Here is a 25432-nt window from a genome sequence, read left to right as displayed (position 1 = left end):
ACATATATGATAACTAATATCAAACACTTCTGTACTTACAAATTGTATATATATGATAAGTGTGTGGTACCTGTAGGCCATAAATTAATGACCGGCACATATGGTGTATGTATACTGTAACTAAAAAAAACACAACTGTACTTACAAATTGTATATACACGATAAGTGTGTGGTACCTGCAGGCAAGTTATACTTATACCATACGTATATGATAACTAAGAACAAACATTACTGATGTGCCATTTTGATACTCAGTATCTTTGTCCTTTAAACCAAGCATTAAATAACCGTATGCATTAACTACTGGGTAAATTTCACTTGTACGTCCATGGAAACAGAACTGTAAAATAAAGTGATGCTTTTTACACAGTTATTACATAGGACCTAACACCTAAGATATAGCATCATATACATGTCACTGTGAGGCAAACCCAACCATTGACTATCATCTGCATTAACTACTGGGTACATTCACTAGTACACACTTATTGTGTATATACAATTTGTAAGTACAGTAGTGTTTGATATTAGTTATCATATGTACACTATAAATACCTGTCACTTACCCTAACTTGTCTGTAAATACTAAATACTCGTTAGTTACAGTATACCTACACTATAAGTATGTATCTGTTATTACCCAGTACTTATCTAGAGTTACATAATAACTACCAAGTATGTACCACTGGTAAGTACAGTAATGATACTAGTTAATTACCATGTAGATACCTAAAAGTAAGTACCACACATTTGTCGGTAAGTACAACTTATCTACCATATATGTACAAGGTAAGTATATGTACTGTAAAATAAAGTGCTACCAGTATGGGACCTTTTTCAGTCAAACACAGTCTGAGTTACATTAAATAATATCCTGTCTCTTTTCAGCTTTATAATGGAATTGGATGGTGCCCCATTTTTAAAGATCCAATAAAGTGCATCCATCCTTCAAAAAGGCTTGTGGGGAATGAGTTAACTGTCTTCCGATGTGAAACTTTGGGTCTTTGTAAGGAAATATTTATATTTCCCACTTTATACAGACGTACACGCGTCCGTAGGCGGCAGGCTTACCTATGGGTGTTTTGGAGCATTAAAAATGGGAAACTATACAGGACAACGCTTACACAAAGCTGAAAAAGCCAGGATATTATCTGATATAAAAAAGTCAAGTACACCGGGTTAATTTTCATTTTGAGGTGAACTATTCCTTACATAACAGTTCTTTAATTATCAACTATACAGTAAATGAAAAATAAGTAAGTAAAGCTGTTCAGAGATGGTTTTCAAAGTTTGCAGGAGAAGGTGCAAAATAATTTTCCTTATTTTAATTCAATTATTCTACATTTAAGTAAATAGAGTAATTAAGGACATGTAATCTAATCTTAAAATACTTTTTTTATTTAATTGTTTAAAAAACATTATATGTAATATGATAGGCCAATGTTCAATGTTTTTTGTCACTTCACTTTAAACTGTATTTCACTTTTACAAGAATAACTACATCTATTTTAAATAAATAGTAAGGCAAATGAGAAATACACTATTTTAAATTGTAATCTGTTCCAATTAATCTTGGTTAGTCTTGAATAATTTATGACAGCTTTTACATCACACTGGCACCACACACAGAGCGAAAGAGTCTAATAGTTTAATTATTACTGTCTATGTGTCCTGTCATTAAGCCCTTAAAGTATCCACACTACAGTATGCCCGACACCAAATTTCAGCTGATTGACTTTTAAAGTCTTTATTGACAGCCACCAACCTCTTTACTAGCTGGAGACGGAGACTCAAAGCTGTCACTCCCCTCATGTGACGGCAGGTGACGACTGGAGGACTCCGCCCCCTGCGGGGAGGTGGAGCTCGAGCCCGGAGACTAAAGAAAAGAGACACATGAATATTGCATGTGTTACGATCTATCGGTTCAACACCTAAAGAAATACAAGCAATTACACATATAAACCAATACGTATATTATACAATTATTCATTTTAGTACTTTGTGCATTAAACTAATGTTAACAGATACAACCTTTGAATTTAAAAATGTATTAGTAAATGTTCAAATGAACATGAATTAAGATGAATAATATATGCTGTAAAAGTATTCTTTATTGTTACGTTAGCTAATGCATTTAATTATACATCTTTATTGTAAAGTGATTATAAACAAGCAATTGCATATTATTGTTTATATTTACAAGCATTGACATCATCAAAGGAAGAAGAATCATATTCATAACCAAAAATAAACGAACAGCTTGCAATGGGGTAAATGAAAACCAACAGATTGTAATAATGAAAATAAAAAGACATGAATAATACTGCATGAAACCTCCAGACATTATCAGACGGCGCTGAATTATTGTTGTTGGCGGCACATCAATAAAAACCAAGCCAATTTCCACAGAGAAGATCAAAAAAAAGATTTCGCACCAAGACGGATTTGTAGATGAGTAACTGGCTTTAAAATACGACTTGTATGTCTCTGAACAGGGCCACGTCTGAGTCACAAAGCAAATTCAAAGCCAAAAACTGACTGACTCATGCACAGAGGCCATAAAAATATGATTAAAAGATTGTTGTTGATTGTTTGTCAAAACATATACCACAGCATAACTCCATAACAAGAACATCACATATATAAATGGAAGTCAAAAATACAAATTCATTTAACACATTTAAAATAATAAATCATCCTAATATTACGACTAACTCCTCACCTCCTCACCATGGCGACGATCGACCTGATACATCCAAAAATTTTCCATAACAATGCTTGTTTCAGTAAAAAAGATGCTGTTCCTCCAGATTTCCTCAAACGGAGTAGCAGATGACCAACAGTAAAGTCACCTCGCTCATCTCATGCAGATACACTTACAAACGTCTCCAGACAACAAAGCCCAAGACAGATCTGGTTACAGTCCTACCTGTTAAAAATGTTCCTAGAACAGCTGCTCTCCAATGCCAGACCAAAAACATTCAGGTTAGGTGAATTGGAGATGCCTACGAATGAGTGTATGGATCACTTTGTATTGATCAACTTGTGTGTATTAACGAGTTCTTGCCATAAATATATAGCCATAGATGCTGGAAGCGTTAGGAATGAACAATTAAAATTTTTTAACCTACTGTTCACTAATCACATGTGAAATACCCAAAAAACACTGACCGGGAACGATAAATTAAACACTTGTCATAAATAAGAAGTGCGAAGTGTTTAAAGCATTAATGCAGTACAGTTTCTTCTTCTCTGGTGTTATATGAACTTTACTGAATTATTTACAAGCCGTTTCTTTCTGTGTCTCCCGGCCGCACTGAATAAATCATAACGTAGAGTGGAAAAATAACAGGCTTCAGACAAAATGCCAAATACTGAGAATAACAGGGAAAGACAGTGGGCGAGACATCACTGATGTGTTCAGAAAAACCTTAATGGGAATTCTATTTAATGGAGATTTTGGAGATTAAAAGCTGTTTAAAATTCAGAGTTTAAATGTCTCTGTAGCTATGGAAGCCCATATCCGCCACGATTGGTTAAATGTTTAATTCATAATAATGACATAACAAGTGAGAGACAGTAAGAAAGTTTTTCATTATTATAAGATATTATGTTCCAAAACGTGATAAACGACATTTTTTAAAATTAGTTACTACCAAAATCAGTATTAAAAGTAAATTCTTCATTTTAAGCAAAATCCAATATCCGCCGTGTTGTTCTGTCATCTTTTCCAAAAAACGCGACAAACGCCAGTCCTCCTTCTCTGCTGAATGCAATGAATCCACTTAACAAATCACAGCGCATCATTCTATGCATTGTAAACAACAATGGTGGCACGTTGAATACACACAGAATCCTAGTTTTCCTCATCTACTTTGTGATCAATAAACAAACAAAAACAAAATAATACTTTTGATGGCATTGATAAACCTGTGGTGGTTTTCTGTGGCGGGGAAGAAACGTAAGACATTAAAATCAAATAATTTACGTGAGAGGCACTCGGGCGAAGAAAAATGCCGGCTGTTGCTTGTTCTCAAACGACAGCATCAAGCTTCTGTCATGCTAACACATTGACCCTAGAGGATCTTATGAAAAACTTTACATTATTTTACTCAAAGTCAACGAAATCGAGCAGGACCAAAACATTTTACAGCTGATCTGATCGCTGTCAAAAACGTTCAGCAACGACGTCCCAAGGATGACAGCTGCAATGACAGTGTTCTTAATATGACAAAGTAAGTGTTTTGATGCACATTTATATATTGATTCAATAGAATTATAGCATTTTGAAAAAAAAAAAACTTGTCATGGATTTATTGCATAAATAACAGTTTTTATAATTTGAAAATCAAATTATGGATTTGAATTTTTAATGTTATTATAACCTTAAGATGCTATGTGAAAGTTTGTAACAGATAATAGTGGTTTTTATCTTGGAAAAGAAAACACGTTTTTATCAAAATTAGTAAAAATTGATTTATGGCGTTTTGGAAACATTTTGGAAATATTTCCTTATTATTATGAGATACTAATATATTGTGTCATTTTTTGGCACACCATGATTTCGCAACTTTTTTTGTGATTTTGGCAATCGAAATGAATGATTTTGCGGCAGTAATTTTCAGAAATTAAGAAAAAAACTAACTGGGATACAATAAATGCTTAATATTAAATATTATTATAAAATAAGAACACAGAAATAAATGAAAATAAGACAAATAAGTTCAAACTAAACATACATACAAACAGTGCTTAGTGTTTTTTTATGAACACTGACAGCTGTTACTTTGAAAACCTATACAGTAATGCATGGATCCAATAACCACACAGACAAAACTAACTTTCCCTAAACTTTGCATAAATCATGCTGTAATTAGAAACCATTATCATTCTTTAGACAGACAGTGAACAAAAATAAGCACAGGGCCGCATCTGCACCGCAAATGACACGTTAATATTATTCCACTTGATAGATCAAAAGGGATACCCACCCTCGTGCAGGACAATGCCACCTGTCACCTATGTGAGTTCAAATGCAAAGCATAAAAGGAGTGTGGTCCTCACATTCTGACAGGTTGCATAGTCCTGCCTGTGGGCGGGTATCCCCTTTGATCTAACGTGTGGAATAATATTAACGTGTCATTTGCGTTGTGGATTGGGAATTAATAGGCACGGGTGGACTGCAGGTCTAAAACCCAAGACCATTTAAACTTGATTCCATACATGCTGATAGACAGCTGTTCTTAAACGGTCCTGTGCTTATGTGTGTTCACGGTCTGTCTGAAGAATAATAAAGGTTTCTAATTACAGCGCAATTTGCAGGTTCGAGTCGGTTACAAAATAATGTTAATGCTGCTGTCGGATAACGGGGTGTTCTGGATAAGTTCAGGTTTGTCCCATGGAAGACTCTGAATTGTGTGTTAATGAGATTATCTATGGGGTGCAGGGTTCCTAGCACTAGCGTAGCCAGGATTCACAATGTGGGTGGGCCCAGAGAAAATCAGGTGGGCCTTAACCGAAAATGCATCTGTTATCAAAATATACAAACACACAACTACACCAGCTCCAACATATCACCATTTATTAAGTACAAAAGCCTGTATGGGCCCTATTTTAACAATCTAAGCGCAATGTGCAATAAACCAATAATTGGTCTCATCTCTCTTCCCCTTTAAAAGCCAGTAGGTGGCGCCATCCCGATTCCATATTTTGGCAGAATTTGTAAACTAAAAAAACTAAGCGGAGGAAGAAGACCACCAGTTTAAGATTGATATTAAAAAATTGCGTTGTTTTTATTTGTAATGAAATTTTTAGTTTTTGGTATTAAAACCTTTAAAAGTCGTTTTCTTTCAGTTATGGAAGTAAAAATAGCAGGCTTTTAAATGCTGTAAAAGTATCGATAGCCCAGATGATCAGTGTTATCTCAAAGAATATTTTACAAATATGCAAGAAAAGCTTTGTACTTTAAAAATACTTTAAATAGTAGCCTAATTTGTTGGTATTTGGAGAGTTTCGTTGCAAAAAGAGATAATTCCGTTTTTTTTTCAGAAATCTCGTTTTTTGGTTGTGCATTTTTAATAAATATCAATTCAACTGCAGTTGGTTTGTTTTGATTTAAACCTTCATAACTTAAAAAATACAGCTAAGTAGCACCATAAAATAAAATAATAACCTGATAACATAATAATAATTTGACAAAAATTTTAAAAATGTAGTTATATTTTTTTGCAACGAAATTCTTCATTTAAACTTTTTAAAGTCTTTTTTTTCAGTCATGGAAGTAAAAATAGCAGGCTTTTAATTGTTGTAAATGTATGGATAGCATGAACGGTGTAATCTCAAAGAATAATTTACAAATATGCAAGAAAAGGTTTGTACTTTAAAAATAGTTTATTTGTAACGAACAGGAGATAAATAATTTACAAATGTGCCGTTTCAGCACTAGAACAGCTCCGGGTGTTTTGAAATTTAAGCATAACATAAAAACGGTTCTCATCTCATCATATCCACAGGTACAAAGTCATCATATATAATAAATCTGTGAGGTAGCATTAAAAAATTCTAAATAAATGCAATATTTGCATTTGTTTAAAGCAAAACATTTAATTACTTACCACCAGGCTACAGGTGAAGCAGCTTTATACGCCTTCTAACGTCTCATAATCGGTCCTCATTAATGTGCAAGACACTCAATAATAATCTTTTTAAACATTTTGCCATTTTAATCCTTTGATTTTTCATATTTTAAACGTTTGTGTGCTGCTGCGCATCCATGTGATAAGCAAATGCGCGTTGTCGTCCCGTAGGTGCATATTACTAACGCGCTCATTAAATAACAAAAGCAATATTGCTCCATTGACTTTAGAGCAGGTTTTAGTTGGTCAGTGGCATAGTCTATTTTATTTGTCTTCGTGACCTTCATTCTAAGACAATGAAGCAGCGCAGCTCTCATTATTCCTTATGTGTCAGCCTTAAACCGGGTGTTCATTTCTATGATGTGGGGTGTAGGAGGGGCGAGGAGGCTGCTCGAAATGCGCTATTTATTACACTACTATTTACATTATAATAGCAAACAAGAGTTTAAAAAAATATTTATTTTATAGGTCAAGTATAGTGATAATTGCAACATAATTTACTCATTAGTCATTAGGATAACTAATAGGCTTTACTGGATAGGCAGGTGGGCTACGCGACTGGTTGCTAGCCTATATAGCGGGGTGCGTGCTAGTATGAGATGTGCATGTGCGTTAGTAAAATAAAGCCAAAAATGTTCACAAAGTTGTCTACTCTGTATCATGACAGAAAATTTGATCATTTATTTATTTTTTTATGAGATGTTTTACATTTTTGCAATTATTTTGCGATAAAATTAGAAATTATGCAGGTTCGCAAAAAAATGCAACATTTTGTTGATTTTGCGCTGGGTTCCACGATTGTAGAATCGAGAACAACTGAAGGGACTGATTATTATGAATTTAAAAAAAGATTTTTTTACCAAACATGGCGGCAATGGGCTTCCATACTGTAGCAGCTACCGTGGTGCAAAAATATGACGATAAATGTTTATGGTAATCGAAAAAGACAAGAAGATTGCCAACTATTTATTTTTATGTTCTGAGAAGTTACGAATAACTAGGCCAAACGCATATCTTCAGATATTATAAGAAGAAATTTTGTATAACCACATTATTGCATCAGTCCAGTATCTTTTAGTCTCATTTAAAGTCATACATCCAGTATAAATAAATACTTAAGCAAACAAAAAATCTAGTATAAAACTCAGTCCATTTAATCTACTACTGTATGTCAACAATGGAACTTCATCTGCAGTCTCTATCGTCTGCACAATCATTCACAAATACATTCGTAATTGATGTGTTTGGTGGCTTGTGTCTACTCTAAAAGCCGCTGCGAGTTTTCAATTCAAGTGCAATTGTTTCCTTTTCTCTAAATGGCACAAAAAAAGTATTTACTCATCAGAGAGGCGAAAGCCCTCGTTCCCAAATAACAGCCTGTAAATGAGGCCTGCATAGGGGGCTCATGAATGCTTCCCACACAAACAATGCTGTTTAATTAACACTACCGAAATAGGCGACGAAGGATCTGGCTTTTTTGTGCACCGTGGAAAAAGCAGTTGTGTGTTTAGTGAGACAGAGAACGTGTCTGATGTCGGTAACAGGCAATGTGACAGATTCATTTGTGATTGATCGAGTGCAATTACGCAGCGTGGAATGTATTAATTATGCAAATGGAAAAGAAAGAAAAGATATAAAAATCTAAACCGCACAGCGTGACTTGAATGACAGACTTGAATGACATCTATCTTATCATGTCTAATCTCAGCCAACGGAGAGAAACAAGGGATGTAAGGAGTGTGAAACAAGCAGGTGGTGAGGTCTAAAGTAAACAGAGTAAAAACATGGTCGTTATTTGCCTTCATCTTTCTCTGTCACGTCTGCTCAGACAGGGTCTATTGGGGTCGAGCTCCATTTGCACGCTCTGGTCATGTGTAGTAGCTCTTACAGAATACAAATGAGCCTTTCAGGCTGTAGATAAGGAGAAGCGGTCTACATTTCCTACTGACATGCTGTGACAGGCACAACTCATGAGAGAGAAAGACATCAGCCTCTCCACAAAAGAGCAGTGACTGAGCAGTGAAGTTATAGACAGAGGAATGATGCAATACGCCACAATGCAATTGTATGAATTTTCCCTGAGAGATTTTTGTTGCACCTGCTACACAGCTCAGTGGGTAGATCATTGTGTTAGCAGTGCAAAAATTGTGGGCTCGATTCCCAGCATAGTGGCTTTACAACATTACAACAGAGGCTCAACAACAGAAAAGCATTGCGGCTCATACTCACATCGGCCCCCGGAGACGGCTGCATGTCAGATTCAGCTGTGGGACTCAAGTCTTGCCTCATTACCCAGACTGGTTCTTTGGGCTCGTCGGGCGTGTAGGGCGAGCGAACAGTCCTTGTCTTCACCTCCTCTATTGCCTCTTTGATGTCTTTAATAGCTAGTGAGATTGCGTCTCTCTTTTCACGACTGTTCCTCACTGGAGTCGACTCCTCTGAGGGGCTTCTGAGAGGATTCTCCCTGACCTCTCCTTCACTCCCTGGCTCTGAGGGTTTGATCTCCTCCGTTTGCTCAGACTCGGGCCACTCGACTTCCTCCTTCCCATCATTGTCTAGACCCATGGCAACACGCTCCAGACTCTGCGAGCTCAGACTCTCCTTCACCTCTGCCACAATTTGGTCAATGTCCTCATCCTGCTCGCAGCTGTCGGCACGTGGGTATGGGGCGAACTCCGCTTCCTTTTCCGGGCTGTCCGACTCCCCGTCAGATCGTTCGTCGTAGTGGTGGAGCCTGGAACCGACAGCCTCTTGCTGCTGGTACAAGTCTCGCTCGAAGAGCCTGAATTCCGCCTTCCTCTGCTGAGGCGTCTGTCCCTCAGCTTTGGCCGAAGGGGTGTCTGGTATTTCTTCATAAACGTGCTCCTGGAGGGGGTATTCAGCGTAAGGCTCAGAGTAGGCCTCATCTTCTGCTGCTCCAACCTCGCAGGCCTCTCCCACCCCTGTGGGACTGCGGTACACGGGCTGAGTGTAAACATAATTGGAGTAGTTGGGGTTTAGCATCTCTGCATCTTGTACCTGTGGTCTCTCAGCATTGGGCAGGGGCTCTCGAGGTAGCGGTGGAGGCTGAGGTGGGTACTGGTGCTGGGGGTAAGCTGGACCACCGTGCTGTTGCTCGGACTCGGCGCTCTCCGTGTACTCCTCTGCTTCGGGGCGCAGCGGTACGCCGTACGTGCTTTCGTCCTCCGGCTCGGCTTCCATGGCCATAACCGCATCCCCTTCCGCCCGGTCCGTGTGGTTGTGAAAGCCGCTCTCAGTGCTTGCGGATCGTTCCAACGCACCACCTCCTTCCCCCGTATCCTCCTCAGCTTCCTCTGGCTCTCTGGGCGAAGGCTGCGTAGGTGAGGTGAGATGCTGCTGATGCTCCAACCTCTGTTGTTCGGCTCTTTCCGTGTCTCTCTGCTGTCTCTCTCGCTGCTTCTGTCTCTGCTGCTGCGCCCGGAGCCGGGCCTCGTTGTCCCCCTGTCTGCGGTAGCGCGTCACTGCAGGTCGCGGTATGTGCTGCTGCTCCACGTTGCTTTCCTCCGTCTGCCTTCTCGCAGGACGCGGGCGGTTCGTCCCTCCGTTAGATCCCTCGTACCTGCGGTACCGCGGAGGCCCCTGTTGTTGGGACTGGTAGTGGTTATTCTCCGTACCGTGGTTGCGTGTACGACTGGATCGGGAGCCACCATCTCCATTGTCGTGGCGTCTGCGGTGCGATGAGGAAGGCTGCTGGCCCTCGGGGCCCCTACGCTCCAGGTCGCCCTCAGTTGCCTCTCTCAACTCCTGGCCATGTGGCGCCTCCTGGTGGCTCATTGTTGGAACAGGTGATGATCTACGCACAGAGCATTCCTTCACCCAGACTGGGCTCCACTCAGTTCAGATTAACCTGGGATAAATGAGAACAAATACAGAATTCAAATAAGCAACAGATTTTGAACAGATGCCCGTTTAAAGCATTAAAGCAGGGAATTTTCATGAGTGATGGAAGCTTCCAAAACACACAACCAAGCACAACATCAAGACATAATAATTTCGATAATATAACATATATTCAGTCCCTTGTCATGTGATGTGACCTGCCATGAGTATACATTAATGTCTTCATGAGCTCCTGAGGGGATTTCTGCTCATTTGGTACAGGCAACCGCCAGCGCTATCATCTAGACTGTAAATGTGACCTACTTCTATCCTTGTCAGAGCAGCAATACATCATCATGAACAAAAGAGCAAGGGCTCAAAAAGAAGGATGGGTAGGTAAGGATGGTGAACTAGAATTAAGGTCAACTAGTTTACTTTTAATTCCCTTTTTGATGGTTTAAAGGTCATGATTTAAAAGAAGTAAACCACTGGAGCCGTGTTGATGTTGATTACTTCTGTGAAGGATGGATGGACTTTCTTGGACTTCAAATCAGAAGCCGCATTTACTACCATTAAAAAGCTTGGCACAGCCAGGATATTTTCTGATGCAATTCAGGTTGTGAAGAATGATAATCATATACATCTCAGATGGCTTGAGGGAGAGTAAATCATGGGGTGGTTTTCATTTTTGGGTGAACTATCCCTTTAAGACAGATCAGTCGACTACAGCCACATTCAAATCAACACATGTGCACTACAAAGACACACTTGCGCTTCTAAATATTTGATAGTCTAAATGTCATCAATAAATACCAAACTTCTGACATTTCTGGAGCATCTCGGCTTGTGATGGTTGACATTATGCGGCAGACTCGCTGAGCTTATTTTCATCAGAGCAAACAATTAGCCGCACTTCATCTGCTGCCTGACAGCTCACGTGGATGAGACTCTGAGTCTCACGTATCTTAACCCGGGAGGAGAAAGGTGATGGAAACATATAGCAGTCACTAACAACATGAGTCACGCTGGTAAACGTGATGTTTGTTTTCATGCGTGACGATATGTGCCATATCGTGTCAAAAAGAAGTTTCTTCTAAAGTGATTCATCAGAATGCAGCAGTAATTGATCCAGAGATGAAAAAGTGCTGGAATGCTAGGGGGAGTTAAAGGTGCAGTGTGTAACTTTTAGAAAAATCTCTTGTCAGAAATGCAATATAATCTACATGACTATATTATCGGTGGTGTATAAAAACCTTACATAATGAACTGGATTGTTTTTATTACCTTAGAATGAGGCGTTTTTATCTACAACACCGCAGGTCTCCTTATTTGGAAGTCACTGTCATGTTACTACAGTAGCCCTAAATGGACAAACTGATCTATAGAGTGTGTTTTATCCCTATGTTGTCTCAGACGAAGACATGTTTTTTCCTGTGGCGGCTAACATATTTGAAATTGAGGGGTGAGCTGTTGGTTGCAATTCACAAACTCACCATTAGATGCTGCTAAAATTTACACACACCACCTTTAAAGGTATAGTTCACTGAAAATGATAGTTCTATCATCATTTTTTCACCCTTAAATTGTTCCAAACCATGTTAAAGGTGCCAAAGAATGCATTGTAATAATCTTTTAAATTGTTCTCTGATATCTACATAGAAGTTTTGTGGCTTTATTAAGTGCAAAAATGCAAAAATGATCCAGAGTCAGTTTTACATATCCATTTACAACCCTAGGATTTGCCTTTATAATGAAATGGTCTATTATTACCTTATTTGAAAGGATCATGAATAATAATGTTGAGCTGTGCTCTGATTGGCTGTTTTTCAGAGCAGCTCCTTCAGTAGCTCTGTGTGTGTAAACAAATCTTATGTTTGAGTCTGTATCAGACACAGATACAGATCTTGAGGAATAATCGATTGTTTGGAGATTGTTAAAGGACGCTTCTGAGTGGTAAGTTTGTGTTTTTTTTTCAGTACGGACTTGCAAAACGTTACTGTAACGTCAATAGTAGAACTTCAGGCTAAACGCTATATAGCATTAACTAGCATAAAACGCTAACTCAGCAGTCACAACTTTGTTTTTAGGATTGTAACAACATTGTACTTAATTTAATGTTGGGGTGTACATCTCAACTGTAACATCTCATCTGGTGTTATGTTGAGATTGGTCTGTTTTCCAGCGGTCTTTTGCATGCACAAGGTTTAAATTAGGAGGAGGAAACAATCGTGTTTGAGGCTCACGATGTGTCATTACCATGTACAGAACTCTTATTATTCATCTATGCCTAAATAAATACAGTTTTTTATTCTATGGCACCTTTAATAACCAAACAGATCTGGGGCACCATTCACTTCCATAGTATTATTTTTTTCTACTATGGAAGTGAATGGTGCTCCAGATCTACTTGGTTTCAAAAATTCTTAAAAATATCTTCCTTTGTGCTCAGCAGAACAAAGAAATGTATATAAATTTGAACAGAATTTACATTTTTCTGTGAAATATCCCTTTCAAATGACAGTGTGACCACAACCAACCCAACCCATAGGAAAGAAAAATCACAGATGAGATCTCTTTAATATATAATATAATAAGAATTGTTGATACATCCCTCTATCATCTGTGTGCGTGCACGTAAGCGCTGGAGCACGCTGCGACGCTTCAATAGCATTTAGCTTAGCCCCATTCATTCAATGGTACCATTTAGAGATAAAGTTAGAAGTGACCAAACACATCAACGTTTTTCCTATTTAAGACGAGTAGTTATACGAGCAAGTTTGGTGGTACAAAATAAAACGTAGCGCTTTTCTAAGCGGATTTAAAAGAGGAACTACATTTTATGGCGTAATAGCACTTTTGGGAGTACTTCGACTCGGCGCAGTAACACCCTCCCTCTCCCATTATGAGAGTGAGAAGGGGAGCGGACGTTTAAGGCGAGTCCAAGTACTCCCAGAAGTGCTATTACGCCATAAAATATAGTTCCTCTTTTAAATCCGCTTAGAAAAGCGCTACGTTTTATTTTGTACCACCAAACTTGCTCGTATAACTACTCGTCTTAAATAGGAAAAACGTTGATGTGTTTGGTCACTTCTAACTTTATCTCTAAATGGAACCATTGAATGAATGGGGCTAAGCTAAATGCTATCGAAGCATCACACAGATGATAGAGGGATGTATCAACAATTCTTAGTTAAGGTAATAACATATTTTAATATTGAAAATGAGTAGACTATTCCTTTAAAGATTTCAACCGTTTCCCAACAAATTTACCCAAATCCAGATTATTTTCACTACAGTATACAATATACATGTTTACAGCTCCATACTCATAATGTATATTTCAACAAAAGTCTCATTTGTTTCCATTTTTCCTAAGCAATTTTAGGTGCAATATCTACTAAGTTAATCTCCTGATCTTTCAAAGAGCAACTTGTGAGCAATAAAATTTTCCTCGGGGGAAAGCATCTAAACATAAATGTTTATAGTATATTCATGGCTGTGATGTAAATGAAAGACTATATGTTATTTAAAAATAAAATATCCAATTCCAGCTTTCTCAACAAAAACACATCAACATGATTGTCATGATCTGCGGGGTAAAAGAAAGAGCTTCTTTAGACTATAAGGGCCAAAAAGTACACAGGTGCACATACACAGGAAAGCGAGCTCCAGTTGTTTTGGAAAATCCCTTTCCACACGCCCGATATAGATGATGTGTTCGAAAATGTCTGCTTGGGAAAATATCCAACTTCTCCCATCTGTAAGATACTGACTCACTCGGGCTCCTTCCTGGAGACATCCCAAGGAGACGAGAGAGAGAGAGAATGTGTGTGTGTGTGTGGGCGAGAGAGAGAGAGTATTATTGGCATTGGTGTGTCAGGCGGATCAACATTGGAGTGACAGTCCTAACAATGTGACAGGATGGACTTCATCTCAAGGTAACACCTTCATATCTAATATCCCAAAACCTCTCCTAAATGAACTAATAGCAGTCTTCAATTGCCAAGGAAAGATAACATCAATGTATTTTCATCACAGAACGAAAACATACAGCACTTTAGACATCTAGAGAAGTGTGCCATGCCAAAACCTGTAGGTATAACACTTTAAAAATAGCTGAGGAGAAGGTAATGTCAGCTCCATGTGAACCGTGGGCTCAAACCAGCAGGACTGTGAAACCTCGCATGAGCTGCAAGGAGAAAAAGTAACCTGGAAGATGATGAAGGTCACTGATGAAGGTGGCAATAGCTGAGGTGATAATACGGAGGAACACGGTGTCTTGTTCTTTCTTGAGTCTTCCTGTGAAAGTGTTCACAGCCGTATCTCACACAGAAACCACCGGAGGTCTCGCATGGTGGCCTTTCCTCGATCTTATTCTTCATTACTGTCTTTCCATGTGTCCCAGTTTGCAAACTAACCATCCTAAATAGTACTTGAATCTAGAATTAGTATGTCCCAAGTCGTAGTACATTTACATTTATGCATTTGGCAAATGTTTTTATCAGTATGTGTGTGTTTTCTGGGTTCGAACGCGTGACATTTTGTGCTGTTAACGCAATGCCCGACATAAGCTGAAATTAGTATTCTTGGAGTACCTGGATTATTTATTTCTGAATGCACAGATCCATCCACACTAAAGCGACCAGTTAAGTGACTACACATAATTAATAAATGAAAGTGGTGGTTCACTGAATTACTAATTTAAATTATATAGTAAACCATATGTGAAGTTTGGGGGGGCGCTACCCCCCAGACAAGAGCCACTTATAATTTTGGCTGATATTTTAAGAGGTAGACTGAGTAACTTAGTTTGAATTAATTTTTTTTAAAGCCATGAAGCCGTACTCACTCGCTAATCTCACAGTATTTCAGTACCCGTGTGTGCTGATAGGTGCCCCCCAAGCACATACATGAAACTCCACCTATGTTGTAAACATGTAAATACGGTAAGGATAAAGAAAATCTGAGTTGAATTTTGATGTGTGTTTGTGAATTTTATCCCCTGAGATGTGCATCTAGGCCAGTGGTTCTCAAACTGGGACCTGTGGGGGTAAATTTCTTACAAAATGTATTAATTTATCATAAATTCTGCAAAATCAAAGTGCAGCAGAAGTCATTTATTATGTGTTTGCTTAATTAAATATTTGAGTTTGTGTTTTGTGTCATTCATTTTCTTTGGGGCACCACAAAGGGGAGGCGTTCGACGCACGCGGAAAAGTTTGAGAACCACTGAATTATAGGCAACAATGTTTGTTGTAATTGTTTTAACAAACTTTAAAAAAAAAAAAATTCCGGAGGCCACCATTTTGTTTACACCCATGCACGGTCAAAAGGTTGCAATCAAAACCTGCTTTATTACGGTACATTCACACAGGGCATAAGCGTTAACGCTTTTTATTCACTTTTAATGGGTAACGTCATGCATTGCCGAACTGAATTGTGGATCCGTAGGCGCCGGCTCAGTGCCATTGCTTGCGGCAGAAGTTGAACATTTCTCAACTTTTCAAGCGGCAACGCGTGCGTCAGCCAATCAGATCGCCTTATGCAAATAACCTAGGCAGAGCCAGCCCATTACATTTATGAATCATGTCATAATACACGCCTGCTACAGACGAGTCGAAGGGGTTCACACTAAAAAACCAAAACGCGTTTGCTAGATACTCATGTGTAATCAGAGTATGTAAGTATCTCTATCTCATAAACCTTTTCAACGCCTCTGCAGCAGGCACGTAATTTATTTAGACATGATGTGAGGATTACATGACGCACTGAACACATAATTTGACATGACGAGCCACACAAGACACGCTGAACACACATTTTGAATTCCTGAGAAGTCACCGCACGCCACTGACCGGAGAGTAACATAAATATAGAGGACGTACAAATGAAAAATTGTTAAAGGGTTAGGAGTGGGGAATAAAACAATACCACATGAAAAACTATACAATAGTATATTAACTATACTGTAGTAATATTTTGCGGCAACCATAACACGTCATCGCTCCATGGTGCACTGTGTGCAAAACATAATGGCGGCCCCCATAGGTTAAAATGAGTATTACATGTTGGGATTTTTAACAATATTTAATGTGTTTCTATCACTAGACTTTATCAGTAGAAGGCAAATATACAGTATTAAAGCATACATAGTCGAGGTACTCTTTAAAACTTGCTTGATCTTGTTCAAGGGATTTACGATATTTGATATTGATTAATAATAGCGTGAGTGAACATGCTGTATACATGGTGCATGTGTAACAATACAGTAGGATGAGTGTTTCACAGTTTTCTTATAAAATCCCTGTATAACCAAAGAGGAGGTGGAAAGTGATGAGTTCAGACTGTTGCCATCCTCTGCTTTGAAAAGATTTATGTGTGCAGGTCTTATATGCGAACGCAGCAGACTCATAAACACCCACAGCTGATATTGTGTGAGATCAAACAACCCTGCCTATATAAAGACACACTGCTGCTTGAATTACATTTCAATCAATTAAAGGTCTGCAGGAAAAAATAAAAACTATACTGTTGCCTTATATCATTGATGTAACTTAAATTAAGTCACTCGCATATGGTGAGAAGAATACATCGCACTGTCCACAATTGTCACGAATCTAATTAAAGTAACATCATAACACGTATATAACATCACATCTGTTCATGTACAACTATTTCAAATTTCAAAACAAGCACATTTTTAATGACTACATAACTTATATGATCAAATCCTTCCTTTAATTGCTCTGACAGATGCCATTTTATTCCTTTAACCAACAGCATGCACAGATTGTGGGATGTTAAAGGCACTGCAGTATATCTTTAATACCAGATGAAGGCGTCTTAAAGCCACAATATTTAAGACTTTTATAATAAAACATCCAAAAACTTCTTGCACAAGTTAAAGGGGGCATATAATGAAAATCTGAGTGTTTAAAGGGACAGTCCCCCTTTTTTTAAAAATAGGCTTATTTTCCAGCTTTCCTAGGGCTCTATCTTACACCCGGCGCAATGCAGCACAATGCGCGACGCAAGTGTCATTTGCTATTTTCCACCCTGCGCAATTATAATTTTCACGTTTAGCGCCACGTTGTTTAAATAGCAAATGCATTTGCGCCCCCTTTTGCGCCCATGGGCGTTCTGGTCTGAAAACGAGGTGTGTTCAGTCGCATTGTTGGCAACTAAAATAGACTACGCCATTGACCAACAAAAACCTGGTCTAAAGTCAATGGCGCAATATTTTTTTTGTTATTTAAAGAGCGCATTAGTAATATCCGCCTAAACGGGACGACAACGCGGGTTTGCTTAACACATACATGAATGCGCAGCAGCACAAAAACGCTTTTAAATATGAAAGATTAAATGATTGAATGTAAAAGATTATTATTGAGTCTCTTGGACATAAATGAGGATCGATTATGAGACGTTAGAAGGCACAAAGAGCTGCTTCACCTGCAGCCTGGTAGGTAAATAAATGCTTTGCTTTAAACAAATGCGTCTGTTTTTAAATGTTTTTTTAAATGCTACCTCACGGATTTATTGTATATGATGACTTCTATACCTGTGGATATGGTGAGATGAGAGACATTTTTAAGTAATGCTTAAAAAATCTTGTGACGCTGTCCAAGTGCTGAAAGGAGAGCCGTTTGTAAATTCTTATCTCCTGTTTGTTATAAATAAAGTATTTTTAGAGTACAAACCTTATCTTACATACTTGTAAATTATTTTTGATGATATTGGATAGCCATACATTTAAAGCAACTATAAGCCTGCTTTTTTACTTCCATGAAAACGGGTTTTAAAGGTATTAATCCAAAAAATAACAATTTCAATACAAGTGGAAAACAACACAATTATTAACATTAATCTTAAACTGTTTATCTTCTTCCTCCGCTTAGTTTTTCAGTTTACAAAGTCCGTCATCTAAATAGGGATTAGACATAGCGCCAGCGCAACAGGCTTTTAAAGGGGATGAGAGCTGAGACTCTCATTGGTTTATTGCACGTTACGCCCGAAATACTCCCATTTCTCATTAAAAAAATTGTACCAACCCTTTTCGACCATGCGCTCTGCGCACAAACCATTTTTCCCGTCTTTAAATTGGCAAAAGTGGATTCGGACACGCCCATTTAGACGTTGCGCTGTGCGCTTCAGACAATGCGCTTAGATCGTTAAAATAGGGCCCCTAGATGATTATTACCGTTTTGTAATGCTTTCAGCCGATTTCCGTGTCTGTCACTACCACTTTTAGCATAGCTTAGCATAAGCCATTGAATCTGATTAGACCATTAGCATTACGCTAAAAAGTAATCAAAGAGTTTTGATATTTTTCCTGTTTAAAACTTAAAGACTCTTCTGTAGTTACATTGTGTACTAAGACCGACGGAAAATTTAAAGTTGTGATTTTCTAGGCAGATATGTCTATTAACTATACTCTAATTCTGGTGTAATAATCAAGGACTTTGCTGTCGTAACATGGCTGCAGGAGGTGCAATGATATTACACAGTGCCCGAAAATAGTCCCTTTGGTAAATTTCAGTAGCAGGAGACTATTTTCATGAACACATAGAGCGTGCGAGAGAGAGATGGTAAAGTGAGAAGGGGGGAATAATGCACAATAGCACTCTCAGTACTCTCATTATTAATGGTTGCATGTGTTTGGGTGGGATGTATCTGGTTTATATTAAAAGCAGTCAAACTCCACATATTAATTTATTGATTCAGGTTTGATAAAGTGCACAGCGTTCGAATGCACTGTATTTACTATACCAAACAGATTTATTTACTATTCTGCACAGATTTCCCAGAAGAACAATTTATTTAAACGACATTGTTCTCCCAACCGGTGTCATGGGGAAACTTTAAGAAAAGACGTAAATGAAGACGCATCAGCATACATCTCTGACACGGCAATCAATGGTACAGCATGGATCTGTCCTCCCCACACCCACGCACGCCCCCCTCCGGCAAATCAAATTTGACCCGCGACTGTAACCGGATCAGCCAATAAAAAGCCTCACAGGCTGAAATAATGAGATTTGGCAGAATAATGAGGAACGAGGTTACGTTGACTCGGCAGGTCAAGGACACGCTAGTTTATGCCAAATATCCACTGCAATTTAAAGATATCTGCCTACAACAAACAGCAAAAAAATACAATTCATCTTAACAATCCCTTGTTATTGGATTAACTTAATGAGTTAATTTTATCATGACGATTTTCACCTCTGTGCATGCTGTACCTCTCTAATTATTAACAGTTTTACTTGACTCTTAATTATCAACTCACACTGAATTTAGTTTCTATTTAAAAACTGTATGCAGCCTCTAATACATACAATATGTGCTAGAAATGTTATTCTGTCGACTGGAAACATTTGCAAGACTTAACGTTATTTTATTTAGGTATTGTTTTGTTCCTGTAGCTCAACAGAGCATTGAATTAGCAATGCAAAGGTCATGGGCTTGATCCACCGACAAAAATAAATGTATAAATTGAATGTCACTTTGGATAAAAGCGTCTGCCAAGCACATAAATGCAAATGTGTGTAAAAATGATAACTCAAGTGCCATCTTTCAAGCTCCGCTGCATTGAAATCTACAAATGCTCTGCGCATTAAAGGTTTGCCATGTAAGAATTCAGGCAAGTGGAAATGATATAAATAAAATAAAACCCTCCGGTGAAAGCAGATGGGTTCACTCGATATACAGGGTTTTACATTCCCTGAAAATGGTATCTTCTGTATAGTCTCTATTTATACCACACAATGCACAGATGTTGCGATGGCAAACTATCTTGCTGACAGCGGATCTGCTCTGTAAGCAGAGGAAAATCATAAGGATTGTCAGAGGATTTATTTAGGACATACAATGAGGAAGAACCACACAAAGCATCACAGATAATATAACTTCGTTCGTTGTATCATGGGAAACAGTGAGTGAGCAGGTGTGCAACAGATGTACCCTCAAAGTCAGAGTGCATTGTGGGTAAAAAGTAGTGAACAAATGTAAGGAAAGAAGTCGTTCACTCAGGTTTCGGACATCGCTACAAAATGGCGGACGCCAAATATAGTGCACTATAGGAGATAGGGAACGATTTCGAACACAGCTTACATCAGAATTTATTCGGCAAATGCGTTTCCATCTCCCATTATTCGCATTTATTCTTTTTTGCATAAGTCAAAAATCACCTCAAGTGAATTTTATACGAAAATTGGCGTTTCCATCATCTTGTTTCTTATGCAATACTTCAAAATGCATGGATGGAGTGTGATGGAAACCCAGACCCTCTCTCTCTCTTTATCTCTCTCACACACACACATACACGCACGTGCACGCACACACACACACACTACAGTCCATCTGTTCACTTTGCACTTGAGTTTTAGAGCGAGATATGAGAACGTCTAAAGAGAATCACATAGCAAAAGATCTGTGTGACAGGCGCTCACCTCTCAGTCTCATCTATCTTCTGTGGATGACAGATGGGTACAGAGAGATGTGGAGGTAGATGAGTTTGTGACTGCTCCCCAAAAATGATGGCTGGGGTTCAAGATCAGAAGGAGGACAAAGTGGCTCAACTCCAAATTGGTGCCGGGTCAGACGGGGCCAAACATTTCACTGTGAACACAAAGCATGTTATGAATTATTAGATAATACATGAATTATTCATGTTTGGCCTTATAAGAAAGGAACGGTTCATCTGAAAATTTTGAAAATCTGTCATGCAAAGTAAGTCCAATCTACCTGACGGCCTACAAAATGAACCGACACGAAAATTCAGTGATAAAAATATTCCCATCTGCTCCAAAACTCTATATTTAAAGGAACAGTATGTAAGAAATGTATATAAAAAAGTGGAGTTGCAGCCCTCAACTGATGTTTATGTTGTCATGTTGTGTATTGGCCACCAGTTGTGAGATTGCAGTACCAGTTCTAGCCACAAGTTTTGTGATTGCAGTACCAGTTTTGACCACAATCCTACATACTGTTCCTTTAAATTCTCTTGTTACTTTATATCAAATGGCGTTTAATGTTGTGCATCTCACCAACATCTGTCATTTAAAATAGACAATAATCTATTTTTTAACACAGTGAAGGTAAGCAAATGCTGACACAAATTTAATTTTAGCTGGATTATTAAATAAACGTTTTATACAATTGATCAAAAACTAATTTTTATAGTTTTTATATAAAAGTTAGAGGAAAATGCAAAAAAAAAGACTGAGCTGTATAAACAGAGCTGTGCATTCAGACGAACATAAAACTGCATCTTCCTTAAGTATTGATGCATAAGGTGGTCACAAAGTTAAACTAAAAACTAGGGATGCACCGATACCACTTTTTTGGAATACGAGTACGAGTACTTGCATTTCAGTACTTGCCGATACCGAGTACTTAAAAAAAAAAAACATGATTTAAATTTACAGGTAACAGCTTTAGTCATATAATTTAACAAAAAAACAAGGGACTAGTTTTCCAGTTTGTTGTTAACTCTGCCTCTTTGGACAAAACAAGAGGCATTGTCCCCTTACACGCCGCTCAGACATAGACATTTCTCAGACCGTGGTGTCGATCCCCGGTATTGGGGGCCTTTTAACGAGTACGAGTAGTTTAGAAAATGTGGTATCGGTGTGGTACCAGTATCGGTATCGGTGCATCCCTACTAAAAACCATGTTAAACTTCAACATGTGCCTGCCTGAAGCACCATAAATGTCAGTTTCACTGAGAGGTATTTTTACTGAGAGGTATTTTTACGCTAATTGCACAACAGGACTGCTCACTAACTTTAAGGTAAATTACTGAATAATCTAACAGATGAAATAAAAAAACCCTATAAAATGTGCATCCCGTTTCCAATTTGAGAAAGAACCGTTTGCTTTCAAATCTGAATTATTTTCTAGTCATTTTACACGTAAATGAAAACTTGTGTGGCTCCAGTCTGAAAAACACAAATCTTATTAATATGGTTCCCCCTTTTACTCCTCATAGCGTACAAATTTACGTTGCTGGTTTTAGCCCCGCAAGGAACGAACCACAAGCCATTACAAGAGCAAAGCACTTAACGCTAGATCACTTCAGGGGAATTGTTCATGTTACAAGTGTACTTAATGTCACTTTGGATAAAAGCATCCCCTAAATCAGTGTTTGTTAAAGTGACGTACTGTACCCCCTCAAACAATAAAAGTGGGATTAATGGCGCTTCTAGCATTGTCTTTACGGGATATTTGTGGGATGTGTGTGAACCAAATAAAAAGATGGATGTCGCAACGTCGCTTCCTTCCATTGTAAAGAACTGAACGTAAAATGTTCGACGATGAACGCTAACATGTTACGCAAAAATGTCAGTTTGGAGCCAGGACACGAGCAGAAGGAATCGTCTGTGGACCCCAGAGGTATATCAAACTTCCATCAAAATGTTTCGCGTCTTATTTGACTGTTTTTGATAAAATAAGGTTAGTTAAATACAACTCATTTTGTCGGTGTGAAATAACCCAGAAATCAAAAATGTATAGTTAGTTATATCTTTAATCTTGTCTTGAAGCTCAGAGAGTCCACTAAGAGAAGCTGTCAATCACAAATGTCAATCATAACGACACGCTTCTATAGCATCAAATTACTAAAATGAAATGTATCACAAAAATGAACAATTGAACATATTTAAGCATGATAACAACTACCTTAACTCTTTCCCCGCCATTGACAAGTTATCACTTCAATTAAGAGAAAACATTTAAATGAAAAAAACATGTACCTGATGAGGTTTCATGTTAATCTGCAATACCGCGATTATCCACTAGATTACCCAATTTATAAAAAAAAACTGAAAAATGTTTTTTTTTTACTAATTTTAAACTGTGTTTATAGGGCTGAAAAGATTATCTATGCTGTTTAGTGTTTTTTTTTTTTAAAGAGCAGAATAATTAAACAATGCTTAGAAAGCATGTGTGTGTAATTTGAGTTGGACAGAAATCCGAAAACTTAAGAGTCTAGAGAATGACCGGCTCAAATTAAACCAACTATTTTAAATGCTGAAGTGGTTTTCTTTTTTATTTATTAGTTAGAATATGTATAACTTAATGCTTTAACTATATTGAAAAAGCTGAAAAGTCATTCAAAACATACTGATTAGTCATTGAAATAATAGATGATTAGTCGATTAATCGGTCTACTAATTGATAGATTAGTCGATTATCAAAATAATAGTTTGTTGCAGCCCTATCCGTGTATGCTTTGATAATTGTTCTGAATCTGATCTCTAACAAAATTCCTTGACAAGAATGCAATTATTTCAGCTTTTTGCAAATACCCATATTTAAGAGCTTATAAGCAAATAAAAAAATAAAATGAAACATTTTTCCGTTTGTTTGTTTGAAAGCAGAGGGTCTGTTCTTTTTTATTTGATATATTTGTACGTTTATATATTTTTAAAAGAAAACTTTCCTGGAAGGAATTTTGTGAAACTTTTGGAAAATCACAAAAAATGCTGGTGGGCAAATTTTCCAATAAAGGTTGGCAGGTAATGAGTTAAAGGACCAAAAATCATCCTTCGGAAAATTTTAATTTTTTATTTTGACATGAGATCCATTCATTTGCATGGAGAGGGCAGGGTTTATGACTTGTACTGCATCCAGACACCAGGGGGCGATCAAAGAGCCAACGGCTTCAATTTACAGGATGTATGAGGCCTTGATTTGTATAGTTTCAGTCTTTGTCACCTCTTATAACGTAATTTAAGAACGTTAATGTCGTAAATGGCTTATTAAACAGCACATACATCAAATATCAATAAATGCGAGTGTAAAGAAAGTCACTAAAATCACAACTACATTCTTAAAAATATATTCAGCTGAATGATTCCAAAAAGAAAAGTTCTCGTGAACAGGATGTCACGATCGACTTCCGTATTGTGACGAGTGAAACGAAATATCACACGAGGGAAAAGTGGGTGTGGCTTGTGTTTTCCACTATAAATTGATTGGATATAGAAAAGTAGGAGTTTCATTTAAAAAATGGAACCTGCAGCTTACTGAAAGTTGGAGGGGGCGGAGTTAACGGATGCTCCCGCCCAAGCTGTCTAGCTGACATCATCAGAGAAGGATCGCCCCAAAAAGGCAGTTGTATTTTTTCAGATTTTAAGGGCTTATGAATTAAACAAATATTAATTACCCACATAGATAAACTGTTTATATTGAACACTGCAATATTCCATTACAATACAAGAATAGTCAGTTTTGATTTCATGGGGACTTTAATATCAGAAAAACCTTTGTTTCACAAAACTTTGCTGTGGAAACAGGCTCTTTAGACTAAAAAGAAAAAAAGAAAGAAAGAAATGGTTCCTCTATGACATTGCAGTGAAAAACATTTATTAAAATATTTTTAGACTACTGTCAGTATGTAGGCCAGAAACTCTATCATACATGTCCTCATGTGACAGTGTCGGTTAGATGTGTGTCATGTGAAAGTCTCCCGCCAGCATTTTTCATTCACCAGTTAACAGCGCTGTCACTTCGGGGTGTGTGATGTGTGTACGTGCGGGTGTGATGGATGGATGGAGTCATGCTTCTCATCTCGTCCAACGTTTAGATTTTCTGGATTCGGCTCCCTCCCATCGCCCGCCTTCCAGCGAAAAATATTATTTCTAAATATGACATGACACATGTGGGATGGAAATTGAGTTTTCTCTTCATTTCGTCATTTATCTCAGAACAAGGGGGATGTAATTGACTAAAGGGATTTCATCCCACATGTATTCATAATAAAAAGTCAACTTTCACTGTATATACAATATAGAAATATTATGAAAATCTGATTCAAGAGAGTTGATCCAGATTTTGCAACCACAAGTGCATTGTGTTAAATATATTTAGCCAACAAAACCGTCATCTAACATTTATGCCTCATCTAAACTTGCATGTGCCAATACTAACTCAAGACAAAGCAGTAATTCATT

General features: G+C 37.9%; 1 protein-coding gene across 5 annotated transcripts in view; it reads right to left on the bottom strand.

The window, feature by feature from the left end:
* Positions 1-25432, bottom strand: part of apba1a (amyloid beta (A4) precursor protein-binding, family A, member 1a) — a 92987-nt gene that overhangs the window by 16113 nt on the left and 51442 nt on the right. For 4 of the 5 annotated variants that reach the window (XM_055200372.2, XM_055200366.2, XM_055200368.2 and 1 more), the window contains exons 2-4: positions 20927-21095; positions 8865-10503; positions 1766-1876 (exon numbers count right to left, since the gene is read on the bottom strand). In XM_055200372.2, the coding sequence (XP_055056347.2) occupies positions 1766-1876; positions 8865-10430 (1677 nt within the window). In that variant the 5' untranslated portion in view covers positions 10431-10503; positions 20927-21095. The remainder of the gene's footprint in view (positions 1-1765; positions 1877-8864; positions 10504-20926; positions 21096-25432) is intronic. The other variant, XM_055200369.2, reaches the window with a different exon arrangement.

This window comes from Misgurnus anguillicaudatus, chromosome 22 (genome assembly GCF_027580225.2).
Source record: "Misgurnus anguillicaudatus chromosome 22, ASM2758022v2, whole genome shotgun sequence".
NCBI classification, from domain to species: domain Eukaryota; kingdom Metazoa; phylum Chordata; class Actinopteri; order Cypriniformes; family Cobitidae; genus Misgurnus; species Misgurnus anguillicaudatus.
The sequence above is the reverse complement of the archived record's forward strand: the minus strand, read 5'-3'. Positions and strand labels throughout refer to the sequence as shown.